This window comes from Ostrea edulis, chromosome 8, assembly GCF_947568905.1.
Source record: "Ostrea edulis chromosome 8, xbOstEdul1.1, whole genome shotgun sequence".
In the NCBI taxonomy this organism is placed as follows: domain Eukaryota; kingdom Metazoa; phylum Mollusca; class Bivalvia; order Ostreida; family Ostreidae; genus Ostrea; species Ostrea edulis.
The window spans coordinates 64,902,775-64,914,431 of NC_079171.1; the positions used below are offsets into that span (position 1 = coordinate 64,902,775).

Consider the following 11,657-nt stretch of genomic DNA (forward strand, 5'->3'; position numbering starts at 1 on the left):
CTCAGGATCCTGAGCTGATACTAACTAAAAACTAGTCATTTGAGTGATGACCTCTCAGGATCCTGAACTGATACTAACTAAAAACTAGTCATTTGAGTGATGACCTCTCAGGATCCTGAGCTGATACTAACTAGAAACTAGCCATTTGAGTGATGACCTCTCAGGATCCTGAGCTGATACTAACTAAAAACTAGCCATTTGAGTGATGACCTCTCAGGATCCTGAGCTGATACTAACTAAAAACTAGCCATTTGAGTGATGACCTCTCAGGATCCTGAGCTGATACTAACTAAAAACTAGCCATTTGAGTGATGACCTCTCAGGATCCTGAGCTGATACTAACTAGAAACTAGTCATTTGAGTGATGACCTCTCAGGATCCTGAGCTGATACTAACTAGAAACTAGTCATTTGAGTGATGACCTCTCAGGATCCTGAGCTGATACTAACTAGAAACTAGTCATTTGAGTGATGACCTCTCAGGATCCTGAGCTGATGCTAACTAAAAACTAGTCATTTGAGTGATGACCTCTCAGGATCCTGAACTGATACTAACTAGAAACTAGTCATTTGAGTGATGACCTCTCAGGATCCTGAGCTGATACTAACTAGAAACTAGTCATTTGAGTGATGACCTCTCAGGATCCTGAGCTGATACTAACTAGAAACTAGTCATTTGAGTGATGACCTCTCAGGATCCTGAGCTGATACTAACTAGAAACTAGTCATTTGAGTGATGACCTCTCAGAATCCTGAGCTGATACTAACTAAAAACTAGTCATTTGAGTGATGAATCTTGACACTGACTTAAAAACTAATGTGGACCATTTACTCCTTTGGGGGAACCAGTGTATTGAGAGAGAGAGAGACAGAGAGAGAGAGAGAGAGAGATGAGAGAGAGATGAGAGAGAGAGAACTACTGACTGTCACGACAATAACTTCTACTGTTCATTGTATTCTTTATTCATAAAAAAATCCTGTTCTAGGCTGGTAAATATAATGTAATATCATATAACAAAGTCATCATCAAATGCAAAAATAAATCTACTGTAAACCAACTCGTGTCACGTTTTACCAGTTAAACTGGTTCGTGTCACGCTTTACCAGTTAAACTGGTTCGTGGCGACTAATTTTCGCGAACTGTAAGGTAGCTCTACCCTCATGTGACGTTATATCAATATTCATGGAAAACTGCATTAATTTCCACTCAATGTAACTTAATTTGATTCATAACCAAAGAAAATGTATATGTAGCTTTTTAAAAAAAAAAAAAAAAAAAAAAACCAAAAAAAACCAAAAAAAAAAAAAAAAAACAAGAAGTATAGGTCAGCAGAAAATCACACATTTTCGTAAAACAGAATAATTAAAAAATAAATGAAAAATTATTAAAATGACGATTTTTTTTATGTTAACTGTTTAAAAAAAACTGCTAATATATAACAATTTATAAATCAATTGCCGATATAATGAGGGAAACCATTGTATGATAGACATCAGGGCCGTAAATTAACCTTCAATTTGGAGGAGGCAGGAAATTAGGTGGGGGTCTGGGGGCCGCCCAGGCCCCCAGACGCTGAGCACATTTTGTGCACACTGAACACGTTTCGTGCAAAATCCTTGATTCTAGGGCCTTCTAAGATGTTACTTGACTAACTCATTCTAAAAGAAAGATTTGGAATGCTTTTTAAGGGAGGTATCATGTTCTTAGTTATTGGAAACAACATAAATTCTAATGAACTTTAAATTTTAATTTTTTTTTGGCTCAAAAGTTGGAGGAGGCAGCTGCCTCCTCCGCCTCCATGTAATTTACGGCCCTGGACATACAGTAGAAAAATTTCAGGATAGGAGTTATTGCCCTTGATAATATTTATTTTTTTCATTATAAATAATTGATTACTTACGGAAATTATAAACTTTTTCAATATCAATAGTTCACCTTTTTTATTTTATCCAGTAAATAAAATTCCTCTGAAAGATAGATTTGTATAATTCAATAAAAAAAAAATTTTTTGCAGAAACCTATGACATTACAGGAGGGTCGATCAACCTAGACCCTTTCGCGTCGAGAAATATTCCCGACGACCTTTTCTTGCAAACTTCATAAAAATTTCTCGCACAAGAAAACACGTGCAGCATTATAACAAATAAATATTTCACAGCCTCGGTTTGAACAAGTCAATTTATTGTATAATGCAATGAGGGTTCTAAAGGTAAATAGTACCGCATGCCTAATAACCCTAAATTCCGAAAGTAAAATAATCCCGGAAGTAAAGCTCGCTATCAAAATGCTTACAGCACGTGATAAAATAAGGCACTGACACTGTTTTCTTTGGTTTCCATGACGATGGAATAAATAACAACTTGAATGAAATCAACAAGGACACCGCAAAATGAGAAAATTCTGAACTACAAACGGAAATAAACAATGACCTTGACCTCCACGTAGGATCTCTTCACCACAAGATTAAAAACAACAACTTCGTTTCTTAACTTGTCGTCTCTATATGTATGAACCAGCAGTTTAGATCGGCACTGTACTTCTAAGTCTTAAGCATACTTATGTAATCACAATTAGGGTACTATGTTCCCTAGTGCAGGTCTTACAAATAAACGTAATCGCTAAAGTTAAAGCGGAGTCATTGTACTGTACAAATATCCTGAGACATTTTTCATCTTCGAGACGATTTGGGGGAGTCCTCCTTCAGTTGTTGTAGGTACTTCTTTTGTATGGCTACCTTCACGCAGCCATCAATAAGCCTCGGTTTGGGCAGCGTATCTCTCAGTTTGGTACATCCGGTGGTGGACGGGTCGAACATAATCAGGTCACTACAGAGAGTGGCGTTGTCTATCTCACCCCCTAACACTATCACGTTCCCGCGGTGTTGTATCACTCCGAAGTGAATTCGCTGGAAGGCGGTAAGGCGGCCCACTGTCCGACAGAATGGTTTTTTCGACGCGTCTTTCCGGTCTTTCACAAACTCCACAACCCGTCCGTCGAAGAAGATCAGAAATATTCTTTTGTCGCACGTGATGGACTTGGTCAGTTTACAGGCCATGGGAATTTTAGCGTCCACTTTGGTGGCTTGTTTCGTGCGAGTTTCGTAACACTGTATGAAGGCCGTGTCTTTTCTGTCGTTTTTCTCACCTCCGAATATGTAAATAGATTCCCCGACAACGGCCGCGGAAAACGAACTGACGGCGATAGGCAGATCTCCCGCGGGTTCCCATTGGTCCTCCTGAATTATATAACGTTCGATGCCTGACAACATGCGATGTCCGTCGTCAAGTTTGTTGTCATAGCCACCGATCGCGTAAAGCGCGCCAGTGACAGCGACAATGGCGTGTCGTCGCCGTCCATATCCCATGCACTCGTTCTGAAGCCATTTATTCTTGCTGCTATCGTACCACAATAAACACTTCTGCATGGATCCGCCTCCGTTAATGTATATATCGTTCTGGTAAGTACAAGACGCGAACTCAATGCCCGGATCATACGGAAGTGACGCAATAGAAAACCACTCCTTTCGATAAAAGCTGTAACATATCACACTGAGCGAACGAACATAAGGGGGCGTGGTCGACTCACACCCTCCGAGTAGCACGAGGACCTCCTCTTGGTTGGCTGTCAATCGCAGGCACGTCTGTTTTCCCTGAGCCTCTTGCTGGCGCGCGGGTAAAAGTTTAAATGACTTCGCATCGTTAATGAATTTCATACAGGCAAGATTCTCTTTCAAAAATTCGTGTTTTTCTTCCAGGTTGACCAAATACTCCGGCGTGAGAAAGGCTAGACGAATCTGTTCGAACAGAATTCCACAACTCTCTTTTCTTTTTTCGACGTCCTTTTCAATCCACTTAATAACGAGGTGACACAACTGGTCCTCGCTATCGATATCTAGAGTGTCTTCTTTAATAATGGATGCAACTTCTCGGCCGTCCAGATCCCAGAATTCATCAGTCTTGATGATTTCCTTGAAATTCCTCGCGATCAACTGCACGGATTTCTCCGTCAGCGTGTGGCAGTCGTGCAATACCGAGAGGCGCCAGACTTTGAGGCAGTTTTCATTGGTTAAATGTGGATGGAGGAATTCTTCTATGATTCCTTGGAGAGCTTTAATTTGCAGCACGGCTGCAATGTGCAGGAGTTCTACCGCGTTTTCGGTCGTCATGACGTCCTCAGCTGCCCCGGTGTACATAAAACCCAAAACGATCTCAAACAGATCCGGATCCATTTCCGGAAATGTTACCTGACCGCTAATACTTTCCCGCATGCCTGAACTAAACATGGCGTCGAAGTATGGCGACATCGCCGCGAGGATGCTTTTGTGGCATTTGAATGTTTTCTCACCCACTTCGATTGTGACGTCAGAGTGATCACCAGTCGTCCATAACCTCTTCATGGATTCGCACAGAAGGTCGAGATAGATCTTGTTTAACGCCGTCTCGGGCTGTTTCGTCACCATTTTGATATTCTCTATGACACTTTTTCTTCAAATTGCAGCATGTCTTTCTTTAAAATCGTTGTCCCCTGAAAGAGAAGTAAAATTACAACTCTGTAATAGTGAGGAATATCTGTTTTATTTGAGAACTTAAAATTTGGTAATCCCTACGTTTTAAAATATATCCTAATCACATATCTATCCTGATGATGGAATACATATAAATTTCAGATGACAAGAGTATATATACAAACATTTCCACTCACTCGGAACACATCGTCAATTCAGGTAGCAATATAATAAAATAAAATCGCCTGATATACTGTGTCCGAATTTCCTCACATCCATACGAGCAGTAAGTAAGAAAAACAACAAGTGTGTATAATTTCAAGAAGTGAGCGCAAGATATATATTTTTGTTTGTTAAGTGGAGAGCTTGCAGACATGAGTAAGGGTTTTTTTCAGCTGGCGTAAATCCCCCAATAGGACGTGTCCGCTAACTTCCTTATTGTAATGCTCAACACTTCAACAATCCGGAAATAACAATTCTCCCCGCGCATATCAATGACACGCACTGCTGTAAACGCAGTTTCCTTCGTTATCACAACACTGCATCTCTTTACTCACTAATCCCAACTCTACATCTTGACGTACACTGTGTATGAGCTGCCGTTAATAGAAAACATTCGTGACATTACTCGTTAGGTGGCGCTGCCGTTAATTTCCTTGCATGCTCCCCCTTCTTTAACAAAAAATCTGTTTTTCTTTAATGAATTTTTTTGGTATCTTGCCATACTGAACTCAAGCTGCTGCTGGGGGGTGGGTGGGTGGGGGTTAGGGGGTTGGGGGGGAGGGGGAGGGTGGAAGGGTAGGACGGATGAGGGTGGGGATGTAATCAGGCAGTGGTGTGAAATTTTATGCATTTCCTCGACACTTGATCTGTCCCCCCCCCCCCCAGAATTTTGTCCTTTAGTTTTAAATCTATAGACGATCATTTAGTTCTACTTCTAAAAAGTTCACAAATGGTTCAATTCCCTTTTCGAATTTCGCCAGCTTTTTAAAGTAATGAAACATACTTTTCTTTGTACAATGTCCTAGACGTTCACTCATGAACTCTTGGCGTTCGTTCGGAAACCCTCGGCGTTCGTTTGGAAACCCTCGGGATGAGTGGTTGACCCGTCATTACCGTTATTTCTCCTTTTTAGTTTAATTTTGCCAATATCTTAGAGAGGTATAAACACCAAAAATATCATATCAAGTAAACAGTTTAGATCTGCAGGGGATGCTTACTCCTCCTAGGCACCTGATCCCACCTCTGGTGTGTCCAGGGGTCCGTGTTTGCCCAACTATCTATTTTGTATTATTTATAGGAGTTATGAGATTGATCACTGTTATCTTCACCTTTCATCTCACCAATATTATTTTGAAAGTGTATTTTGTCGAAGTTAGTGAAAACAAAAATGTTGTTTACGAGCACATTTAAAGGGGGGGGGGTTAAGAAGCGCTGTTGGGACCTGCAGGTCTCAGGCATTCATCCACTGAGCTAACTAGCGGGATAAAACAATTCATAAGATACAACTACGTGTAACAGTGCATGTATTAATTTCTGTTTAGACATGATGATGGGGAGTTTTCGGTCCGCGTGAAGTATTAATGAATAATTGACGGTATACCTTGACACGGGCGCAGTGGGAAAATATGTGAAGAATTATTAGAGATTAACATTTTGATTGAGATCCCCATCGAGCGCAGAAAAAAAAATTGCGCTGCAAATTGAAAGTATTTATGAGTAGTGGATTTGTATTTCTTTGATTCAATTTATTCCCAGAGAGTTACGGTCCTGCAGAGACTTATCCCCAGAGAGCTACGATCCTACAGAGACTTATCCCCAGAAAGCTACGGTCCTACAGAGACTTATCCCCAGAGAGCTACGGTTCTACAGTGACTTATCCCTAAAGAGCTACGGTTCTTATGAGACTTGTCCCCAGAGAGCTACGGTCCTACAGATACTTATCCCCAGAGACCTACGGTTGTTCTGAGACTTGTCCCCAGAGAGCTATGGTTCTTATGAGACTTGTCCCAAGAGAGCTACAGATCTATACTTACGACACATTTTCCTTGTAAACTTTGAATTCATTGGGTTCATCTAGTATTAAACATGGAAACAGGTGGTGTGAAAAACGAAACTGACAAAATGAAAAGCAGTGGTTGAAAGTACGATATTGACAGAAAGGAAATGTGTGGTAATGAGAACTTCACTGATTCTAGGAACTGCTCTTGAGACTTAATTATTTTCAAATCAGATTTATTTTCTAATAGATATTAAGTCCTACTATGCATTTCAGAGTTTACAATTAAAAAAAGCACGCCGGTCACTTTATCGAAAGTTTGTTATCAAAAGAACTATCATTCATGAAAAATATACTGAATAATCGGTGATGGGGAGGGGGTAAGTGGGGGGGGGGGGGGTGGGGGGTTGTATGGTCACGGCAGTGTTAGCTGGAAGCTCGAAGTCCTATCATTCATTCATACATCATAACATAAATGACACTACATTAATTCCAAACTGGTGAAAACAATGAAGTTAATGAGAAACTATATAAACCAAATTAACCACGCAGAATTAATTTGCATATTGTTAAAATGTCACACTTTAAAACCTAAATATAAAAAAAAATGAAAGCATGAAACATGTCACTTTGGTGTATATCATTTTTGTTGTTCTGGTGGTATCGTTTACACCGACGTCACAGCATTGTTCCGCACTACACACATATGTTTATACATTTCTAACCATCATCGTTTACAACACAATCGATACGTTGTTCCGCATACACATTCAAATATTTTAACTTAAGAGCATTGTTCCTCCTTCGTTTCCCTATACTAATGGATCCGGGAATAATTACCGTGTTTGGTTTTCACTGCTATCTACCCAGTGCATGTTGACTGTGGTTGTGTTCTGTTGCAATGAATTTGCCACGTGATATTTTCACAATGTATATATATTTTGCCGGGGAAAAACCACCTATGTATTCGTAGGTCAAAAGAGTAAAAAAAAAAAGAAAAAAAAAAAAGAAGAGAACTTGATAAGATGTACTAAATCTCCTGACGAGACTTTATGCCCAAATATCTGCACGACTTAAAATGGACGGCAACCATTAACAATGCAAACAACCATTTCATGCTTTGAATCTATCTTAAAATATCCAAATCTAAAAATAAAACGGGTAGTGTAAGTCTTCAAACTCTAACCAACAACATTCTCTCACCAGAGGGCGCTTGCTTGCTTAAGGCGCCCTCTTGTGAGAGGATGGGGTAATTTATTCAATAGTTTTGTTTTGTTTTTTTCGTACGGGTCATACTGCGGTATATTTTTTCCTGTGGTTTGAACTTTTCACAAACTTAAGTTCGTCTCTATTTCACCGATTGGGCATAAACCCTGTTTGTACTAGATGAACTAAGCGTATGAATATGTTTTGGTGCTTTTGTAGGAACAAATAACAATTAATGTTTATTACTTCGCGTGGCAGGTCGGATAGGGAGGTAATGGCGCAGCTGTTTTAATAGTCTAGCGGGAACAAGAATGTAACCTACGGCAAAGGTTGAGTGTAGTCTACGGCAAAGGCTGAGTGTAGCCTACGACATAGGCTGAGTGTAGTCTACGGCAAAGGTTGAGTGTAGCCTACGGCAAAGGCTGAGTGTAGCCTACGACAGAGGCTGAGTGTAGCCTACGGCATAGGTTGAGTGTAGCCTACGGCATAGGTTACAAGTTTAAACCTGATATTAGTGCACTACTTTTATTTTGCTTCATCCCCCATGCGCGGATCCAGAGGAGGCGGCCAGACTCTCGCGATTCTTCCATTGTTTTTAAGAAAATTATATCTTATGTAATCTAAATAGTAAGCCCTGCGTTTACATTGGGACCCCCCTCTCCCAATGAATATACAATGTCATTGAAGGACAAATTCTAGGGATCCGCGCCCGATTCACGTGACCTACCTACATTGTAAGATGGGAGCGTGAGGACTCGACACTGCAGACAGAGATTTCTTGGAGATGAAAGCAATCTTCAAGTGAACGCACACGCACCCACACGAATAAACATGCACTCGCGTGCGCACGCACTGGCGCCCGCCCGCCAACACACACGCGCACATTCATAAACGCACAACCACACGACACAAAAAAATTCCCGAGTCTGTTGCAACATTAGTTTGGTGCACACACACGCAGCTTTCAGGATACCAAAACAAAAAATAAAATAGATAAATAGATGGGTTGCTATAGAATTTTTGGTTTTTTTGTGGTTGTTTATAAGTACAACTAATAAATTTCTAAAATATTAGGAACTTAGATATTTTCTATGAAGTTCAATCATCGTTATATCTCGTTTCTCCTTATGTATCTGAACACAACTGAGAAATCGTAGTTAAAAATTAAAATTCCTTGTAGTGAAACTTATTCGTTTTATTTACATAAACATAAATTTAATATTCATTTTCATCATTTGTGGAGAGAGAAATTGTTTAGTAAGTGGCCCTATCATGCTATTTACCCTGGGAGTTTACTAGATGGGTTGGATTGTAATTCAACTGAAATTTACAACTACGTCATCATAATGGCTACCTTCCTTCTTTTTTTTTTTGAAACTTGAATCACAAAATAAATGTCAGCACTATTTGTATAATCTTTTAAAATCTAATTACCTAGCTGAGTAGCTTAGTAGGTTAACATGTTGACTGAAGATATGTACACCATGTGTCTGAGTCAAACAAGGGTTTTATTCTCTATATCAAAACTGCATTATTTTTTTTTACTAAAGTAAAATTTGAAAGTTTTCAATTTCGAAATATTGTTGTACATATCTTCAAATTTTCATCCATATCAAATTTCCCTCGTGTAGAAATGGCGATCCCGTGTTGTGGCAGGCGTTGGAATGTTAAAGAACCCTAGCTCTCGACTGCCCGGAGCACTACACATTTGTGGTGCTTCACCTAGAACCGAACAGGAGTCAAACAAATAGCCCAGCACATATACAGATCAAAGTAATGAAGTGCAATAGCCCAGCACATATACAGATCAAAGTAATCAAGTGCACTTTAAGGATGTTCTCTACATCGTCATAATGGCTGACTTCCTTTTAAAACATGGAATGAAAATATGAATATTAATATCAACAATATTTCTCTATTCATCCCCAATCTCATTGCCAAGCTGAGTAGCTCAGTATGTTGGCGTGTCGGCGGCAGAACTGTAGATCGTGGGTTTGAGACCAACAAGCTTTTTAAATTTTATATTTTCAGATTAACTGAATTTTTTGACTAAAGTAAATTAGAAAGTTTTAAATTTCAGAATATTGTTGTACATATCCTCTACTTTTCATCCATATCAATTTCCTCTGGTGTAGCATTCCTCCTAAAACTAACACTTGTGAGGCGGTTTTTTTTTTTTTTAAACTCATATAAAACACGCAAAACATCGGCGTCCTTTCGCACATTTTGAATTTTGCAGAACTTAGTCCCTACAGCTGTGAAGGTGTGTCACGAACTTTACAAATCGCCAAGTACCTGTTTACATTTTAAAACGTTCTGGTAGCCTCCGCGTGTTCGCTGTTCTGAATACTTGAGTTGAGCAAATGAATACATTCACCCAACAAAAGTTCACTGAAAACTTTCTTATCTAAAGGGACAATATTTTACCTGTGCTTAATGCTAGAGAAAGTAAGATTTAATGGGGCTTTAAAATCTGTACTTCATACGGGATATATAGAAACTGTACAGATATAAAACCACTTATATCAACGGAAGGCGCGAGGGGGGCAGTGACCCCGGGCCCCCATTCTCCCCACAATATTGGCATATATAGATGACTGTGGCCAAGTATTTTGCTTGATACATGACTTTCGACATGTGTGCCACCCTTTTTGGAAATCTTTGATCCGCCACTGGATGGGTGAGGAAGCCTATCTTATGGGCAGGGTGAGGACCTTATTTTATGAGAGAGGCGGGGTGGGAGGGACGATATCTTGTGGGAGGGGGATGTAGATATACCGCATGGCGCCGTTTCATATTTGTGACCACGGGGAGGGGATCTAAAGAGGCGTGGAAGTGATCACGGGGAGGGGATCTAAAGAGACGTGAAGTGACAGTGGACAGGGGGACCCTCAGTTCCTCCTAGTAACAGCCGCTTTCAGTACAGTCTGTACATTCACCGATATTCAGTACACAACAGGTGTCTGTTTGTTCCTGGGTTGATATATACACGTTGCATAATAATCTTTCTACCTGGTGCGACAGGTGCAAAATCAATATCATATACCTGTACAGTGACAGGGGGAGGGGTCATCGAATCTAACCCGGCAGACAGGAAGAAAAAACCCATTTAAACCCCCAACACTACAATAATTTAATCTATCAAAACTACAGTGATTCTGAATGACAATCAGCGATTGTTACATGTCGTTCCTGTACAGGTGACTAGGGAGTGCATTTAGTCCCGTGTGCACGAGAATTTAGTATGACCTGCTCTCGTAAAAGGTTTAGGTGAATCATTCCCGTACTTCCGATATATACGATCAACATGGCAGTGTGTGTGTGTGTGTACATGTGTCAACAGAACAACACTCGACCCGCTGAAATACACAGCATGTCAATCCCCGTCATTACTTACCGTTCACGGGGTGTCCGTCAATCACATGTTTCAGGGCTCGGTGTATCCTGTCTCCCCGTGAAATTTACCACTTCCTTGTCACAGAACACAAACACGAGCGAAATCGACAGTGTCACAACGCGCGTGTAAGTTCGGCTCCGTAAATTTCTCTGCTTGACACGGGCTAAATTTAGATTAAACAGAGAGGACCGCCGAAGGGGGGATTAAATGTAGGTATATTTAAAGTCTATATACGTGATTCAACAGACCATGAAAACTGCTTAAGAGTTGAAAGATACTTTTAAATAGACAACAATAGACAAGAGGTTTCAGTATACAGTAAAGAATGGGATCAGTTTGTTCTGTTATTAATCAGACGGCAGCAGGAATCTGTATTGTTAATCAAGAGGGGGGATTATGTCGGGCGGATCCAACGACAGCAGGAATCAAGAGGGGGATTATGTCGGGCGGATCCAACGACAGCAGGAATCAAGAGAGGGGATTATGTCGGGCGGATCCAACGACAGCAGGAATCTGTATTGTTAATCAAGAGGGGGGATTATGTCGGGCGG

The 11,657-nt window shown here is 40.4% G+C and overlaps 1 protein-coding gene across 4 annotated transcripts; it reads right to left on the reverse strand.

The window, feature by feature from the left end:
- Window positions 1-944: 944 nt before the first annotated feature.
- Window positions 945-11,280, reverse strand: LOC125661652 (kelch-like protein 24). Of its 4 annotated transcripts, none has more exons than XM_048893720.2 (2): window positions 11,107-11,280; window positions 945-4,524 (listed from the first exon to the last, which is right to left on the reverse strand). In XM_048893720.2, the coding sequence occupies exon 2, from the start codon at window positions 4,457-4,459 to the stop codon at window positions 2,669-2,671; it is 1,791 nt and encodes a 596-aa protein (XP_048749677.1). In that variant the 5' UTR covers window positions 4,460-4,524; window positions 11,107-11,280; the 3' UTR covers window positions 945-2,668. The 4 variants fall into 4 exon arrangements, with proteins under 4 accessions (XP_048749677.1, XP_048749675.1, XP_048749676.1 ...); XM_048893718.2 differs by lacking the exon at window positions 11,107-11,280 and adding an exon at window positions 4,702-5,088; XM_048893719.2 differs by lacking the exon at window positions 11,107-11,280 and adding an exon at window positions 4,690-4,882.
- Window positions 11,281-11,657: the final 377 nt, after the last annotated feature.

Coding starts and splice junctions, on each gene's coding strand:
- LOC125661652 (XM_048893720.2), bottom strand. CDS start 4,459: ATGGTGACGAAACAGCCCGAGACGGCGTTAAACAAGATCTATCTCGAC.